Source organism: Otolemur garnettii, unplaced genomic scaffold (genome assembly GCF_000181295.1).
Source record: "Otolemur garnettii isolate 467f Iridium unplaced genomic scaffold, OtoGar3 scaffold00007, whole genome shotgun sequence".
NCBI classification, from domain to species: Eukaryota; Metazoa; Chordata; class Mammalia; order Primates; family Galagidae; genus Otolemur; species Otolemur garnettii.
The window spans coordinates 6,398,739-6,417,077 of NW_003852402.1; the positions used below are offsets into that span (position 1 = coordinate 6,398,739).

The 18,339-nt window shown below is 48.7% G+C and overlaps 3 protein-coding genes across 3 annotated transcripts in view; all 3 read left to right on the forward strand.

Annotated features, from left to right (window-relative positions):
* Positions 1 to 1,093, forward strand: part of LOC105886367 (cytochrome P450 2D6-like) — an 18,089-nt gene extending 16,996 nt beyond the window's left edge. Inside the window, exons 6-8 of the mRNA XM_012801117.2 lie at positions 25 to 212; positions 603 to 744; positions 840 to 1,093. Of these exons, the coding sequence (XP_012656571.2) occupies positions 25 to 54 (30 nt within the window). The 3' untranslated portion in view covers positions 55 to 212; positions 603 to 744; positions 840 to 1,093. The remainder of the gene's footprint in view (positions 1 to 24; positions 213 to 602; positions 745 to 839) is intronic.
* Positions 1 to 1,093, forward strand: part of LOC100946358 (cytochrome P450 2D17-like) — a 4,262-nt gene extending 3,169 nt beyond the window's left edge. The window contains 3 exon segments of the mRNA XM_012801120.2: positions 2 to 212; positions 603 to 744; positions 840 to 1,093. Of these exon segments, the coding sequence (XP_012656574.1) occupies positions 2 to 212; positions 603 to 744; positions 840 to 1,018 (532 nt within the window). The 3' untranslated portion in view covers positions 1,019 to 1,093.
* Positions 1,094 to 7,353: 6,260 nt separating this feature from the next.
* On the forward strand, positions 7,354 to 16,730 carry NDUFA6 (NADH:ubiquinone oxidoreductase subunit A6). Its single transcript, XM_003783144.3, has 3 exons — positions 7,354 to 7,540; positions 15,042 to 15,157; positions 16,531 to 16,730. Exons 1-3 carry the CDS (start codon positions 7,402 to 7,404, stop codon positions 16,660 to 16,662), a joined length of 387 nt encoding a protein of 128 aa, XP_003783192.1. The 5' UTR covers positions 7,354 to 7,401; the 3' UTR covers positions 16,663 to 16,730.
* The last annotated feature ends 1,609 nt before the right edge of the window (positions 16,731 to 18,339 follow it).

Genomic DNA, 18,339 nt, shown 5'->3' on the forward strand with positions numbered 1-18,339 from the left:
ACTGTGTGATGCTTGTCTGTCCAGGCCGAGTACAACAGGAGATCGATGAAGTGATAGGGCAGGTGCGGCGACCAGAAATGAGTGACCAGACCCATATGCCCTTCACCACCGCCGTGATTCACGAGGTGCAGCGCTTTGGGGACATCGCTCCCCTGGGCGTGCCCCACATGACATCCCGAGACATCGAAGTGCAGGGCTTCCTGATCCCCAAGGTAAGATTGCCAGCTGGGGCCAGGCTGGGAACCCAGGCCATCCAGTCCTCCATTCCACAGGCACTGATTGCCCCAGCCTGGGTGTGGAGCAGAGCAGAAGCACAGCTGCCCTGTCCGTGGGGCGCCCTGGTCTTCAGGGATGACAAACTAGAAACTGCCCCAGAGTTTTTGAAGATCCATGCCTGCAGGAATAGGGGCCTGGAAGGCACTAATAGGAGGCGAGACTCAGCTATACTAGGTGTCAGAGGGTGCCAAGAAGCTTCTTGGACTGAGCGTTACTTTTAAGCATCCATGTGTGTGCCAGTCAGAATGTGTGCCTGTGTGTTTGGTGGCAACTGTCCCAGCATCCTGAAGCCTAGTCACCACTCACACTAGGTGTCTCCTGCCCAGGGGACACTTCTCCTCACCAACCTGTCATCAGTTCTGAAGGACGAGACAGTCTGGGAGAAGCCCTTCCGCTTCCACCCTGAGCACTTCCTGGACGCCCAGGGTCGCTTCATGAAGCCAGAGGCCTTCATGCCTTTCTCTGCAGGTGCCTGGGGGCTGCCTAGCTCCTTGTCCCCTCCCATGCACCTAGAGAGGCAGAGCCCAGGGCCCAGGCTCACTGAGCCCCCTTCCCACCCACAGGCCGCCGTGCATGCCTGGGGGAGCCGCTGGCCCGCATGGAGCTCTTCCTCTTCTTCACTTGCCTCCTGCAGCGCTTTAGCTTCTCGGTGCCTCCCGAACACTCCCCGCCCAGCGACCATGGTGTCTTTGCCTTCCTGGTTAGCCCTGTCCCTTACCAGCTTTGTGCTGTGCCCCGCTAGACAGGGACACCAAGTCTGCAAACTGTTCCCCAGCCAGGGACCCTGACGTGCAATAAACCAATGTGCTTACCCCAACCTGGACCCCTGACCAGCCCCTCACTGCCATGGGGCCTCACAGCCTCTCTGGGACAGCACACCCCTACCTTATCTGTGCTTCCCTGATGACCACCTGGCCTCATCTGTGAGAAGGGTTTGTTGAGGTTCAGAGGATGTCACAGCCTGTCAGTAACTCTAGGGCACCCGCTCACCCCCGATCAACTCTGTCTGCCCCGACTGGTGACAAGGACTACCTGATCCTAGCTTCTGAAGAAGTTGCCAGACTGGGCCACAGAGAGGCAGCAGTCAGGACACTGGGAACAGCCTGGAGAACCACACTGGAGTCCCTACTGCACCCACCCCACATGGGCCAGCTGCCTTGCAGGCACCACCCACAGTTCATTTCACATTCAACACCCCTAAGAGGGCAGAGAAATCCAGAAAGCACCGAGCCAAGGTGACCACTCATGCCTCAAACATCAGGTGCCAGAACGTTCCCTGGGAAGGCCTGATGGAAGACCAGGAGGGAGCCACCTCCCTGAGCCTCTCAGTCACCCAAGAAAAGAATGACCACCTGCCCCTAGCCCTCAGGGATGCTGTGTCCAGGCCCCTGACCAGTGAGGAGTCACCACTGCGAACCAGACAGGAGATGAAGCAGGACACTGTCTGAGCTCCAAGCCAGGGTGCCATCCTCAGAGTGTCTGTGCCAGGCAGGAGTCACAGGCTTGGCCAGGCCAGGGAGTGAGCGTGTGGGCTTCAGGCCTGCCCAGGGACAGGGGGCTACTTTCAACCCATGTGGCACTCGGGTGGGCAGAGGAGAAGGAGATGGCATGGCCAGCTGAGAGGATGAGACCCTGGCTCTGGTCCTTGCTCTGCCACTTCCCTGAGTGACCGTGGCTCCTCCCGCCTTGCCCTGGGCCTCTGTTCCCCTTCTGCCAGTGGGAAAGTTGCACCAGGTGGCCACCGAGTCCTGTCTTCCTTCTCTGACTTCTGGAGTAATGACCCTTGTAGGCCTCAAGTCCCCTCAAAAAACAGAGACTGCTGTCCTCTCCCTCTGTGCCCATCCTCCAAAACGGCTGGGTGGACAGGATACACAGGAATCCATGATGTCTAATGACCATCTGCTTCCCTGCATCCTGGTGGTCATTAGGAAACAGCCTTGAACAGAAACAGCACACTCAGAGCAGGAGCCACCCAAAGTCATCTTTGAACTGAGGACAGGACCCCCAGATGGCATCCCTGAGTGGTTTACACCACTATTTTGTTTGTTTGTTTTTTGAGACAGAATCTCACCTTGTTGCCCTTGGTAGAGTGCCATGGTGTCACAGCTCACAGTGACCTCAAACTGTTGGGCTTAAGCCATTCTCTTGCCTCAGCCTCCTGAGTAGCTGGGATTACAGGCACCCACCACAAAGCCTGGCTATTTTTGGAGACGGGGTCTTGCTCTTGTTCAGACAGGTATGAGCCACTGTGCCTGGCCTTACACCACCACCCTTTTCATTAATGCCCATGTGACAGGGACCTGCCCAGCTCTTAGCACTATAGGGACCTTAGTCTGTCTCCTGCCTCTGAGTCAGAAAGCTGGCCAGGCCAGAGTGGTGTCCCTGAAGCTGTGTGACAGGGAGTGTGCATGGCCCCAGCTGGGTTGTCTGAGGAGACAGACCCTGACAGGAGGCAGCGGGCCTACAGAAGCAGCAGCTCACAGATTCACTGGGCGCTTCTCACTCATTTTCTGAGTCTCGGGGTTGTCTGAGGCTGGGACCAAGCTCTGCCACAGCTTCCTCAGGAGCGGGGGGGACCCAGCTCCTGGGCCTCTGCTCCTTGCTGTCAATCTCGGGGGCCTCTAGGAACCACACACAGGCATGCCCTCTGGGGTCCCTGCTGAGAGGAAACTTCTCCCAGGGATGAAGTCTCCACCTCGGCTGCCTGGGGGCCAGATCAGCTGTGATAACAGGGTTAGGTGTACAGGCAGCTAAGGGGTGACCCACGGTTCCTGCCAACCCCAGGAGGCTCACAGGAGCGTCCAGGCATCTGGCTACCTGGGCTTCCTCTCTCCCCTCCCCAGGTCAGGAATGTCTAATGGGGCTGGACTCTGTGACTCCAGCAGTCACTGGGGTAAGAGGAAGTCTTCCCTGGGCCGTAAGGCTTGGCCAACAGTCCTACCAGTTTAATATGCAGCAACGTCCTTTTGGACCTTTTAATTTTTTTGGAAGTAAGAAGAGGGGTGTAGCAGTGGGGTGAGGCAGGTTCCATGTTGAACAGTTGGGGAAACAGAGGCTCTCTGCTCCACAAGAAGCTGGGCGAGGTCAGGCCAGACCCACTCCCTGCTCATACCTCATCTGCTGCCTCTCAGCTGCAGGCAGAGCTCCTTGTGCTGCTGGAGTGGCAGCTGAGCCTGCTAGGCTTGGGCTTGCAGCAGCCCCCACTGCCTCCCCACCATGCAGTGATCCATAGCTTCTCCTTGACTGGAAAGTGGAGACTCCAGAGTAACCTTACCTGCCAGCCTGGGGTCCCTGCCACCTCTTCTTCAGCAGGAATAGGGCTAGCTGCTTCCTCCACTGGGGATCTCATGCTTCCTCCTGAGACAAGATGTCAGCTTCCTCCTTAGGGGCAACTTCCTTTAGTCCTCCAGGTGCCCTGGGGGTTATGGCCTACAGGAGGAACTATGAGCAGAAAGGCTTCAGAACACCCCATCCCTCCTCCTTCCTGTTCTCACCTTTGGGTTCCTTTGTCTTTCCTGGAAGTCCTTTCCTTCTCAGTGAAGCTGTGGTGGCTTTGTGAGTTTCCTGGAGGGGTCTGCCACTATCCCTGGGAATTCCTGCCATGTCCCTGGGTCTCCTGGAGCTCTGACAGCAGTCAACCCCAGACCCTTCCAGGGGAGGCTTCACTTGCCTCTGAGGTTGGCTTTTTCTCACTCTTGACTTTGTGCCTCTGCAGAGGGAAATAGGAGGGTTGGACAGCCAGCTATGACTGACTGGGTGACTGGGAGTCCTTCCCTGAAGTAAAAATCTGTCCTCTTCAGGTATAGTCTTCCTCACTGTGTCTGCCAGGGTGCCCTGGGCAGCCACCCCTCTACAGGGGAAGAGAATTTCTCAGCCCCTCACCCATCTGAGTGGTCATAGGGAAACATTTATTCATCAGCCCCCACACTGGGTATAATATCTGCCCTATGGTCAGCAGGACAAAGAGGAGGAAGGGTGAGGTGAGACCTCCTGCTGATGGCAAACACCTTAAGAATACCAGGTATTTAAGGAAAACCTCTTTGAAAAACCTTTTTTAAATTAAATTTTATTTTATTAATTAATTAATTTGTTTATTTATTGTGAGACAGTCTTATTCTGTAGATTACTGTGGCATCATCATAGCTCACCACAACCTCAAACTCTTGGGTTCAAGCGATCCTCTTGCCTCAGCCTCCTGAGTAGCTGGGGCTACAGCACCTACAACAATGCTCAGCTAGATTTTTTATTTTTTAGAGATAAGGTCTCACTTTGTCACCCCAAGCTGGAGTGCAGTGGCCTGACGATAGCTCACTGCAACCTCAAATTCCTGGGCTCAAACAATCCTTCCCTACCTCAGCCCCCTGAGTAGCTGGGAATACAGGTGGCTCACTACCACACTCAGCTAATTTTTAATTTTTTTTAGAGATGAGGTCTCACTCTGTTGCCCAGGCTTGTTTCAAATTCTTGGCCTCAAGCGGTCCTCCCACCCTGGCCACCCAAAGTGCTGGGTTACAGGAGGGAGCCACCAGGTCCAGCCTAAAAATCTTTTTAAAAGCTATAATTTAGGGCTGGGCACTGTGTGGGTCATGCCTGTAATCCTAGTACTCTGAGAGGCCAAGGCAGGTAGATTGCTTGAACTCACGAGTTCAAGATCAGCCTGAGCAATAGTGAGACCCCTGTCTCTACTAAAAAATAGAAAAAAAAAAAAAACTGAGGCAAGAGGATTGCTTGAGCCCAAGACTTGGAGGTTGCTGTGAGCTATGACACCACACACTCTACCTAGGGTGACAGCTTGAGACTCTGTCTCAAAACAAAACAAAAAAGTATGATTTTAAAATAATGAAAAAATTTAAAAATTAAAAAAGACTATAACTGATGTCTTTAGAAAGATAAAACTTTGCAAACATGCAAGAAGAGACTCTACTGTTAAGGTGAAAGAGAAGCAAGCCTAACTCCATTTTGTTATAATTCTTCTTCCTGAGAATTAGTGAGACACAAAGTAGGCCTGATTCCATTCTGTTGTTTTGTTACATTTTATTGCTTTAAAAAAAACGTTCCACTTGCTCCCCACCCATTGCTAAGGCAAGAGAATCACTTAAGCCCAAGAGTTTGAGGTTGCTGTGAGCTGTGATGCCACAGCACTCTACCAAGGGCAACAAAGTAAGACCCTCTCTCAAACAACAACAACAAATCTTAAAAATGAAAATTTGGCTAATTTTAAAGAAAGGTAAGAAGGAAAGTTGAACTCAGTGATCTTCAAGGCATCTGCCTATATGTGCATTCCTGGGGGCTCCCCCAATCTCTGAATAGTCAACTCCATAAGATATAGCCCCCAGCTTCTCACTGTTGCCACTTCATGAACAGCCTTGTTTCCATGACAACCTCATTTCCCAGTAACACTGGACAGGGAGCGGGAAGCCTCCAGAAGCCAGTATGTGGCTCTGTCCTGTCATGTTGGGTGGCCAGTCTAGTCACTGTCCCTCTTGGAGCCTAATTTTCCTCATCTATAAATGCTGCTGGGCTGCTGTGAGGGCTCAGTGACAAGGCAGACGTCCAGCCCCTCACTCACTGCACAGCTTCTAGTGGGCATCTCACATCTGTTGTATTCTGACCCAGGACTGGGAGCAAGAGCTTCTGCCATAGGTACTTGGACCTAGAACATCAAGGAGGCTATACAACCTCAGGCAAGTGTCCTGGCCACCTCCGCCTCATTCACAGATGAGTGTTGAACCGCCTTCCAGAGCCACTCACATGCACTGGGGATTATCTGTTCCCTTCTGTTTGGGCCACTATCCATGGAGACCTGAGGTGACCATATAGCCCACCCATGAGAGGGGCCCTCTGTTTTGACCCTTTGCCAGAAACAGGGGATTTCTCCAGAGCCCTCAAATTCACATATTTCTGTATCTAATCTATATCCATATCCATATTTCTATCTCTATATACATACACATATCTATAGGTGGTTGACCATTTGGTCAGGACCCCTATTTGGGCTCAAGTGAGACCGTCCTAGCCTCCAGAGGCTGACAGCCAGAGGTTCCTACCTGTGATTATTCCCCAGAGATTTCATAGTCAAGGGCTGTTTCCCCCATAGACTCCTGGTAGTATAAGAATCCTTTGAGCTATGATGCCACAACACTCAAGGCTGGGCAACAGAGTGAGACTCTGTCTCAAAAAAAAAAAAAAAAAAGGAAAGTAAATGATCAGCACGCATACATACTATAGTAGTAAAAAGTAAAATTCCATGGAAATCAAGCAGGTATGTGTGGAAGGGAGGAGGACTGGGTAAATTCACACTTAACTGGCAAAATGCACACTATTTGGGAGATAGACACGATTATAACCTTGACTCAAACTGTTCAAAAAAGCATGTAACCAAAACATCTGTACCCCTATAACATTGTGAAATTAAAAAACGAAAAAAAAAAAAAAAACTGGGCTGCTGTTCCTGGAAATCAGGAATTGGGATACTCATGCTCTTGTCTAAAATGAGGCTGATGCTATAACTCACTGGGGTTATAACTCACTCGCGCTAAGGAAGAGCTGGTTCCTAAGAAGGGGAAAATACGAACATGTATTATATATAGCATATACACACATACACCCTTGTGCAGAAAAGCCGCCGAGGGGCTGGGCCAGCGCCATCACAGCCCACGCGCCATCATTGGCCTCAGCTGTCACCTCGGGGGCTTGCGGCCCGCGCTCAGGGAACTAGTCCAGAAGTTCTTGGGCCCTCTACGCCCAAGGGCTCTACCTAAGAGCACCACAGGCAGCTGCACTACTAAACTGTAAGTCCGGCCTCCGATGCCAGCTCCTCGCCTAGCGGCCAGCCTGGGGCCCACCCGCCCCCTGGCGGTGCCATCGGCTCCTCGGAGCGACAGGTAGACTGTCCCACCACCTAGGGGGCTGTTACTGCAGATGAGAAGCGAAGCCCCCACCAGCTGGTCTCCCACTACCAGCGAGAGACTTCCTAGCCAATCCGAGAGTCCCAGGGCCGTCCATCTGCCACCCGGAGCATAGGGGCGTGGCGTTCCATTTTAGCCAATGATAAGAGACATTCGCCCTCCGCCGCACGCGCGGCTTGGGGAAGTGGGTGGGGCTGGAGGTGGTTTCTCTAGCAAGATGGCGGCGAGCGGCCTCCGCAGTGCTGTAGCTGCGACCAGCACCTCCGTGAAGCCCATTTTCAGTCGAGACATGAGCGAGGCCAAGCGGAGGGTACGCGAACTCTACCGCGCCTGGTATCGGGAGGTACCGAACACTGGTGAGAGGCAGCGGTGCACGTGGGTCCCCTGAGGCAGCCGCCCAAGGTCGCAGCCGACTGGGCCCGCTTTTGTCTCGGGCCGAGCTGAGGTTACTAACTTGGGCAGAGGCTACTTCGGGTGCTTCAGGGGAAGAGCGTAACGCGAGCGTTATGCTGAAACTGACACTTGGCGGCAAGTGCTGGGGTTCATACAAGCATCCGTACAGTCCTCGGCCTTTTGGTGTCTTTGGTCCCCCATAATTCTTACAGAGGACAGAGGACTGTCAATGACATACTCATTTTGTAGGTGAGGCAGCTGAGGCCCCGAGAGGCGAAGTGATGTGCTCAAAGCCCAGATTAGCCTCGTGGATGTGAAACAAAGTCTGGAGTTCAGAATGTATTTACAGACGCCCGGTAGGTTTTATAACCCAAGTGGCTATAAGATGTCAGCAATCGTCTAGTCCAAGGGTCCTCAAACTTTTTAAACAGAGGGCCAGTTCACTGTCCCGGCAGCAAAATCACCCGGCGGGCCGGATATATGTCCTAGGCGGGCTGCATGTGGCCCCCGGGCCGTAGTTTGAGGACGCCTGGTCTAGTCCCTACACAACACTACCACCCTATCGGGAAAGAAACTGAACCAGAGACGGGAAGTGACTTTACCAAGGTCGTCTAGTAAGTTGGTGGTGCCTTTTCGTTCCCTGCCTCCCAAACCTTGCTTCTTAGCTCTACCTGCTTTCTCTGGCTGGTCTGCCCCCTACTATCTCAGAACCCCTACCTTCACTTAGATGGCATAAAACTAGTCTGTTCACCTGAAAGATTAGTACCTAACCTCCCAGGATGCAGAGACTGTGGGGTTTTTCTTGTTTTTTGTTTTTTTTTTGAGACAAGAGTCTTAAGCTGTCGCCCTCAGTAGAGTGCTGTGGCCACAGCAACCTCAAACTCTTGGGCTTAAATGATTCTCTTGCCTCCGTGTCCCAAGTAGCTGGGAATACAGGCGCCCACCACAATGCCTGGCTATTTTTTGTTGTAGTTATCATTGTTGTTTAGCTGGCCCCAGGTGGCTTTTGAACCTGCCAGCCTCGGTGTATGTGGCTGGCTGGCACCATAACCACTGTGCACAGGTGCTAAGCCAAGAGTGTTTTCTTTCTTTTTTTTATTTTGAGCCAGAGCCTTAAGCTGTTGCCCTGGGTAGAGTGCCGTGGCATCACATCTCACAGCAACCTCCAACTCCTGGGCTTAAGCAATTCTCTTGCCTCAGCCTCCCAGGTAGCTGGGACTACAGGTGCCTGCCACAACACCAGCTATTTTTTGGTTGTAGTTGTCATTGTTTGGCAGGCCCGGGCTGGATTCGAACCCACCAGATCTGGTGTATGTGGCTGGCACCTTAGCCGCTTGAGCTACAGGTGCCAAGCCACTGAGAGTGTTTTCTTATCTTGGTTATCTCCTTCAGTTCTTCCCACTGTACTGGATAAGAGAGAGGCTGGGAAAATCTCATCTAAATTACAAGGGCAATATAATTGTCAGGGACTGTGGCTGTTATTTTCTTGTTTTTGTTTTGGAGACAGTCTCACTCTGTTGCCCAGTCTAGAGTGCCTTGGGGTTAGCTCATAGCAACCTCAAACTCCTGGGTTCAAGTGATCCTCCTGCCTCAGCCTCCTGAGTAGCAGAGACTACAGGGACCTGCCAGTGCCCAGCTACAATTTTATTTTTGTGATTTAACTTAGTGTGTTTTGGGGTGGGGAACACCAAACACAGAACATCAGAACACCTCTGATTTCAGTCAAGGTTGTTCTTTTGTAAGCACCAAAGGAGGTAAGAAAAGCTTCATCTTTCTCTGCTGCACTTATTATAATAAAAGGATTGGTTATGTAAAAATTGGATTCAGTCAAAAGGCTGCACTTAAGGACCAGGAAGGCCACAGTTTTCTTAAGGCTGTAGGTTCCCCACCCCAGCCCCTGCGAGCATCTCTCATGGCTGCTACTTCCCTACCTGTATGTGACAGGCAGTGGAATGTGGTGCTTAGGAACATGAACTTTTCTCCAGGCTCTCTTTTTTTTGAGACAGAGCCTCAAGCTGTCCCCCTGGGTAGAGTGCCATGGCATCACAGCTCACAGCAACCTCCAACTCCTGGGCTCAAGCGAGTCTCCTGCCTCAGCCTCCCAAGTAGCTGGGACCACAGGTGCCTGCCACAACACCTGGCTATTTTTTGGTTGCAGCCATCATTGTTGTTTGGTGGGCCCAGGCTGGATTCGAACCCACCACCTTAGGTGTATGTGGCTGGCCCCTTAGCCACTCGAGCCACAGTTGCCGAGCCTGCTTTATTGTTGTTTATAGGCCTTTACCCTAGCAGGAGTCCATGTAGAGCGCACTTATTTTATGTGTGAGAACTATGTCTGCTCATAGAGTCCTGTTCTCAAGCTGACTTTTTCAAAATTTGCTAGTGACCAGAAGAACTTGATCTGTTGGTTGAGGGACTGTACATTCAAATACCTTCAGGGGATGAGCACATAGCAGGTGTGTGTGGTTGTGATGGTGATGACAGTAGTTAAGTTGGGAGGGGGTAGCCATTTAAATTCAGATGTTTAAAACCATCAAGAGTACTTCTGCTGGACCTGGTGGCTCAGGGCTGTAATCCTAGCACTCTGAGAGGCCAAAGCAGGTGGATTGCTTAGCTCACGAGTTTGAGACCAGCCTGAGCAAAAGTGAGACTCCATCTCTACTAAAAATAGAAAAACTGAGGCAAGATAATCGATTGAGCCCATGAGTTGAAGGTTGCTGTGAGCTATGATGCCATGGCACTCTACCCAGGGCGACAGCTTGAGACTCTGTTCTTTGAGTGTCCAGAGTCCTTTCTTATTGCAGAGGAAGGTGTGGAGGGAAGGAAGCTAGATTCAGGAAGGAGGGTTTGTGGTAAAAGTCACTGAAGTGAGTTGAAGATAGAACCCAGATACCCTGGCCACCAAGACCTGACTCTTTGTAAACTACTCTCTCTCTTTCTGTGTGACTTGTACAGATGTCAATAAATAAATAAGTAAACCACCCCCTGCCAGGATCTTCCCTTAAGTACTGTTTGGGAAGAAAGTCCCAGAGTCGGAAGGATCCCTAGAGACAGAAAAGAAGGCAGAGGGTTACAGGAGCTAAGAGAGCAGGGAAAGAAGTAGAGAAGAGAAGGGGCGTCCTTCCTTGTGGAGAAGATCAGTTATCTGAAGCTGGTCACTTGCTCAGGCCTGTGCTGCTGATCATGGCTTCCATTACCGGACTCTAACTGAGAAACCAAACCAAGGATTGGGAGTAAGTAATAGTACTGATAACACATATTGAGATGCTTACATAAAGCTGATCAGTATGCTAAGTGCTTTACATTGCCTTATTTTAGGGTGGGTTCTAATTGTTTCCCCACCTTATATGTGAGAAAACCAAGGCACATAAACTTGTCTTAGGTCACACCATTAGTAAGGAGGAGACCCTGCCTGTAAATCCTAACGCCTGGCTCTTGGTTCCTATTATAGTGTTCCCTGAATCTCCTGGGGCCCAGTTTGGCATGAGAGCACAGGGACAGAACTGCCTTTGAATTTCTCCTTTGAGAAAATATGACATGCCGTCTGCTGACCATAACAGGAGATTTTCTGTGGAAACAGTTCATTTAATTTCCATTTCACTGAGTACCTCCGGTACTACAGAGTCTAGAGAGCTACAAAGGTGAATAAATCACAGCCATGCCTTCAAGGGTCTATGGTCTAGTCAGGAGATGGGCATATAACCAGATGATTAAACATAAAGTGTAATAGAGGTATGGGGAAAAAGTGCTGGAAATTTTGACAGCCAACATTTGTTTCATGCTTACTGTTTACATGGTGTTGTCACTTGATTTTTCACCTCATTCCTGTCAAGGAATTAGATTAGAGGTTATTTTCTAATTTTTAGATGAGAATCCAGCCTGAGGAGGCTGTACCCCACACAGGGTCGTAGTTCCTAATGGTCTGGAGACCCTGCTCAGTTTATTTGACCCCCATCCCACAATATTTTCCTTTACATCATTCTGTCTTCCCATCCAAGGATTTCCTAGTACCAAAGTGAATTGGAGCAAACAGCTAAGAGCTGCTGCAGTGTTGTCCTTCCTAAGCTATCAGAGCCTTCTGAATCAGAAAAGCCTGAACAATAACTTTGGGAAGGCACACAGAGACACTGTGGAAAAGTCCCTTCATCCAAAAGGGCACTTCCTTACCTTTTTTAGGCCTCTCAGATTTTTTTAAATTGAATTTAAATATTCAGGATTCAAAAAACAAGCCAAGTTGGCAGCACCTGTAGGGTACCGGCCCCATATACCGAGGATGGTGTGTTCAAACCCAGCCCCAGCCAAACTGCAACAAAAAAATAGCCGGGCATTGTGGCGGGCACCTGTAGTCCCAGCTACTCGGGAAGCTGAGGCAAGAGAATCGCCTAAACCCAGGAGTTGGAGGTTGCTGTGAGCTGTGTGACACCACAGCACTCTACTAAGGGTGATAGAGTGAGACTCTGTCTCAAGGAAAAAAAAAAAAGCCAGAACACCTGTAGCTCAGCGGCCAGGGTGCCAGCCATATATACTGGGGCTGGCAGGTTTGACCAGGCCTGGGCCTGCCAAACAACAATGACAACTAATACCAAAAATAGCCAGGCATTGTGGCAGGCGCCTGTAGTCTCAGCTACTTGGGAGGCTGAGGCAAGAGAATCGCTTAAGCCCAAGAGATTGAGGTTGCTGTGACACCACAGCACTCTCTACCCAGGATGACATAGTGAAACTGTCTCAGAAAAGCCAAGAATCAGTGAGAAAGAACAGTTGGAACTGATTTACTCCAGAGTCTCTCAACAGTAGCATTTGTTGTGTGGGGCTGTCCTCTACATTGTAGGATGTTTAGCACATTCCTGGCTTCTGCCCACGAGATGCCAGTAGCCTCTCCCCATAGTTGTGACAACCAAGAATGCCTCCAGACTTTACCGAATGTCCTAGGATGCAAAATCATTGCTGGTTTGAGAACCATAGGTTTAGACCAAAGAACATTTCAGCAGTCGACAGCATGGCTATCTGCGGACGAAAGGAGGGAACCCAGGACAAAGCTATGGAATATATCTCTCTTAACCTGGGAGGATGGCCACTTGGGGACCGGGACCTGCCAAAATTGTAAACAAAACTTTGTGTTATGCGTGTGGACAGTTTGCTGAAGAGAAAGAGTCAGACAGCTGGTGCCCTGGAGTGTGTTGAGGAGGCCAGGAGTTGGGGTGATGGGCACTTTGGTTTTTGCTCCTGAGGTTGGGCAGGAATCTGAAATAAAAATGCAAGAAAGGTGAACACTGATCAGCAGGGAGATCTCTCATATTCCTTTCCTTAAAAGGATACTGGATTATAAATTTAAAAAACAGGCCAAGTACAGTCAAGCCTGTAATCCCAGCACCCTGGGAGGCTGAGGCAGGTAGACTACTGGAGGTCAGGAGTTGGAGACCACCTTGAGCAAGAGCGAGACCCTGTCTCTAAAAATTGCCGGGTGTTGGGGCAGGCACCTGTAGTTGCAGCTACTGGGGAGACTGAGGCAAGAGAATCACTCGAGCCCAAGAGTTTGAGGTTGCTGTGAGCTGTGACACCATGGCATTACAGCCCAGGAAAACAGAATGAGACTCTGTCTCAAACAAAACAAAACAAAAAACAGCCTGGATTCCAGGTCAGTGTTTGTCAAGGACAGCTGGTGAGACCCCATAGTGTTCTAGGCCTCACTCTCCCAAGTGGTAAGAGTCTGAATTCCAGGTTCCATATTAGTTCACATTAGTTTTGTATCTCTTTGTCTTCTGATTGTCCCCTTGTTTGTTCTTTTGTGAAATTCCTAACACTATATTATAATATCTCAGTGACCAGCTCTCTAGGAGAAAAACCCCAATTTATAATGTTTGCCATTTTCCATGGTATAAATACTCCCACTGTGATTGAAAGTAGATTTGGAGAAAGATGTGTGTGTTTGGCTCTCCGGGAGCCCCTGCTGTAGCACAGCACAGGACACTAAGTGATTTCCAGTGCAAATGATCTTCTCTGTCCTCTCTGTTGTTCAATTACCTGTCTGGCCAGGGTGCCACCTCTCCTGTTAGGTTTATGCTACTGGTTATTCTCTGGTTAGATCAGAGACCTTGTTTTCTTTGCAGTGTGGCACAGTATTTCCCTCAGCAAACACCTTCAGTAAGTTGCCCTGATGGTTTTCAGAGCTGGTTGCGATAGTTCTATAGACAGAGCAGAATGTCATGCACCAGTGGGGAGTCTTCACTTGTGGGCTTCTGGATCCTGAGTGTGGCCTTTTGACTGAATCCAGATTTTACAGAACAAATCATTTTACTAAGGGGATTTGCTTTAAGTTTGGATTCAGTTGAGGGGCATAGTTGGGATCTGGAGGGCCACATGTGGCCTGGAGGCTGCAGACTCCCCACCCCTTTGCTGTCCTTAACCACAGTGCTCATTCTAGCCTGTAATCTTGCTTAGGCTGACCCTGTGACCAGGTGCCTCTCTTGTCCTACCACAACAGGCCCTGTTCCTGCCCTATTTGTCATCAGCAAACCCACTGAAGGCTAAATGTGCCAAGGGATGGGAACGCAAATGACTAAAAGCTAATTTTCAGAGGACATCCATACGCTTCATCTGAACTTCCAGGTCACTGAGTCTGTGCCTATTTTAGGTGCTTACTTAATCAGGGATTGCTGGATATTTTGATTTTTGTTTACATTCATGGCTAGCTGTCCCTCCAATCAGAATTTAACACCTAGAGAACTGGAGTTACATATTAAACTTCCCTCTCCTTCCCCCAAGTAACCTAATATGGTATTAACTGCTTGATGAAGTCTTCCCTAACCTTAACAATCTCCCTTAACTCCAAGTACATGTGGTACTTAGGGTCTAAGCCACATCATTTTATATTAATTTCAACCCTGTCATCATTTGTTAACTCTTCCATATAAAAATAATGCTAACATTTATTAAAAGTTTATTCCATGTGGGTTACTATTGTATTTTGTATTATTTCATGGACTCCTCACAACAGCTTTGAAGTTACATGTGTTATCATCATCCTTGTTTTGCTGATAAATACACTCAGGCACAAGGAAGTTAACTCACCCAGGATCAAAATACTGACAGGAGAGAGAGCTGGGATTTGAACCCAGGTTGCTCAGATTCTTGAACTGTGCTGTTCTGTGTCTTTGAATGCAGTGGTCTTGTCTTAGCAAAAAGCAAGCTCCTTGAGAGCAAAGACCTCGGCTCAACACTTCTTCATATCCTTGAGCACTTAGCTTAGAGTCAGGCTAATATTCAGTGAATAGAATGAATAGGCATCCTCTATGTCAGTGGTTCTCAACTTTCCTAATGCCACAGCCCTTTAATACACTTCTGTGGGTCACGACCCACAGGTTAGGAACCGCTGCTCTATGTATTCAATAAATGTCCTTGACTCTAGTTTTTAAAAACATCTTTTAACCTTATGATTTCTGTCTCGGATCATGTTTTTCTCTCTAGTGCACTTGTTCCAGCTAGACATTACTGTGAAACAGGGACGGGATAAAGTCCGAGAAATGTTTATGAAGAATGCCCATGTCACAGACCCCAGGGTGGTTGATCTCCTGGTCATTAAGGTAACTGATCCTTTTAAACAAGTTAAAAGATCGGCCATCTTGTCTCCAAGTTTAAAAAGCAACTATTGGTTCAGCAACTGTTGCTCTGTGTTTCAGAGCAGTAGTTAACTTGGAAGTTACTACCTGGTTAAATAGATTATAACATTGGTCAAGGGGGCTCGGCGCCTGTAGCTCAGTGGCTAGGGCACCTGCCACATACACCAGGACTGGAGGTTTGAGGCCAGCCTGGGCCTGCCAAACAATGACATCTGCAAAAAAAATAGCTGGGTGTTGTGTTGGGCACCTGTAGTCCCAGCTACTTGGGAGGCTAAGGCAAGAGAATTGTTTAAGCCCAAAAGTTTGAGGTTGCTATGAGCTGTGACACCACGGCACTCTTGAGGGTGACATAGTGAGACTGTCTCAAAAAAAAAGAAAGCTTATTGAGCGGCACCTGTGGCTCAAAGGAGTAGGGTGCTGGCCCCATATACTGGAGGTGGCAGGTTCAAACCCAGGCCCAGCCAAAAAAAAAGATTGTTCAGGGGACTACCCTAAGGCTTGCATTTTATAACTAAAAAAAAAAAAAAAATAGGCTCGGCACCTGTGGCTCAAGTGCCAGCCACATACACCTAAGGTGGCAGGTTCGAATCCAGCCCAGGCCTGCCAAACAACAATGACGGCTGCAACCAAAAAATAGCCGGGCGTTGTGGCAGGTGCCTGTGGTCCCAGCTACTTGGGAGGCAGAGGCAAGAGACTCGCTTGAGCCCAGGAGTTGGAGGTTGCTGTGAGCTGTGATGCTACAGCACTCTACCCAGGGAGACAGCTTGAGGCTGTCTCAAAAAAAAAAAAAATATATATATATATATATATCTATATATCTATCTATATATATATATATATAGGGAGGAATGCATGAACTCTCCTTGAACCTCATCCCTGGAGGTTATAGCCTCACCTGGATGCCAGCTAATAGCTGGAAGAGACAGTTAGGTTGGCTAAGTGCTCTGCAAATGGGGCCAAATCATAGGTCTGATCATGTCTTCCTGGCTAGTCATATTAGCATCGTGGGAGCTTCAGCATGGACCAGTAAATAACATGGAAAAAATGTTAAAGAGAAATGTTAAGCCTGTTAGATTAGGCAGTCATGGAATAGGGGCCTGTTAACTAAGAAGTCAGTCTCCTCTTTAGGCAAGTTAACAACAGGATTAAAGAATTTTTGAAAGGTCTCAGAGATCACTTAGTCCAATCACCTATCACTGTCCAGGTGTAGGAACGTTGTCTAGACAGAGTAATTTCTTGCCCAAGATTATTCATCAAGGCCAGAGAATAGAATGGTGGCCTTTAGTGTAGTCTGACTTGGCCACTTTGACTGACAACCCATCCCCTTACTTTTGCAGGGAAAGATGGAACTGGAAGAAACAATTAAAGTATGGAAGCAGCGGACACATATTATGAGGTTCTTCCATGAAACAGAGTCACCAAGGCCAAAGGATTTTCTGTCCAAGTTCTATATGGGCCATGATCCATGAGGTGGAAAGGCGCCTGTTGATGTTTCATTATTTTAGAGCACAAATAAACTATTACAGTGGTCACTTCATGATAGAATTTTGTTAGTGAACCAGTTTTCTGCAGCCTCTCTTTTTGCCTGAACAAGTGGGGTCTTGGTATACACACCACCTATTCTTTTCCCTTTTCTTGAAGTGTGATGTTTGCTGTAAGTTAAATTGGATTCTCTTTCTTAGAGCCTTGCCTGTCGGTAAACAGGAAGGAATGAGGCCATCTGCTCAGAAACTGTCACAGTGGATATGGGGCTAGAGGACTTTGTTAGTTTACTTATGTTTCCACAGCTTCCAAATTGGACACCTTAGTCTCAGGGCACAGATTATCCCGTTTATTATTATTTTTTTGGCCGGGACTGGGTTTGAACCCGCCACCTCCAGCATATGGAGCCGGTGCCCTACTCCTAGAGCCACAGGTACCACCCCAGATTATCCAAAATTAATTAGCTCTTGCTGGGATCAGAGCAGCACTAACAGGCACAGAAGGAGAGCTGGCAAGATGGGCTAGTTTTCCCTGGGTTCTGGAGAGAATGGTTCCTCAGAGGTGTAGCCCCTTTATTTGCAACAGGCACCAGTCCATAAAATGAAATTACTTTCCTTCTAGTCAGGGGACACACAGAAATATTCCTGTTTTTGCAAACTTTGTTGTGGCTCTACCGTAATAGAAGAATAAATGTCAAGTCAGGTTTAAGAACTGATCTCTTTTCTTTGGAGGTAATCTCTGTTCCTTCCCTGGGCAGTCCAAATGCTGAGGGAAAGGGTTCAGGATCTATTGACATGCTTGTTTTGAGGATTCCCAAACCTTTCAACACCCTGCATTCCTTTTATCATCTATTCACCTAAGGAATATGAGGAAAACTTTTCTATTCACTCAACAATCAATGTAAATGTGTGGGGGGTCTCTCGCCACATGAGGCAAGCAATTCTGCAGCAGACACCAGCTGGCTATCTTTCAAATGAATTCTGACAGTGTCTACTTGGAGAGTGTCACATCATGACTATCCCCCACTTTGAGACACTCATGGCAAGCTGGAGCCTCCATAACTTCTGATCAGCTGGCTTCAACTTGGGGTTCCTGTGACCGCCCCCCTTTAAATGTGATTTGCTAGAGCAGCTCACAACTCTCAGAAACATGGGCAGGGGGTCAAACCTTTTTTCTCTGCCATAAAATTGAAAGAGTTGTCCCGAGTCACATGTTAAATACACAAACACTAATGACAGCTGATGAGGAAAAAACGTCTGTGCATAATTTTTGTGATACCCAACACCACAGATAAAAAAACTCATAATCTACATATGGCCTGTGAGCTGCAGGTTCCCTACAGGTATCCCCTGTAAGGATATCACAAAGGATATAGATGAAGAGATGTATAGGGCAAGGTATAGGGTAAGGGGCAGTTTCCATGCCCTCCTGGCTGGTGCACCACTCTCCAGCAACTTCATGTTCAGCTATCTGGAGGCTCTCCTTGGGTCTTTTATTGATGTTACATTGGATAGGCATGATTAAAGCACGGACAACCATGTAGACATAGACATGTTCATACAAAAAGGGAATGATTTAATGGTAATAGACTTGAGTAGGAAAAGCCTTTCTATTCAGATTTTTTCTTGGGCTTTCTGTGTGGTGTCAATTCTTCCCAGCCATGG

Coding starts and splice junctions, on each gene's coding strand:
- NDUFA6 (XM_003783144.3), top strand. CDS start 7,402: ATGGCGGCGAGCGGCCTCCGCAGTGCTGTAGCTGCGACCAGCACCTCC. Junction 7,541..15,041: donor TCGGGAGGTACCGAACACTG/GTGAGAGGCAGC, acceptor TTTTCTCTCTAG/TGCACTTGTTCCAGCTAGAC. Junction 15,158..16,530: donor TTGATCTCCTGGTCATTAAG/GTAACTGATCCT, acceptor TTACTTTTGCAG/GGAAAGATGGAACTGGAAGA.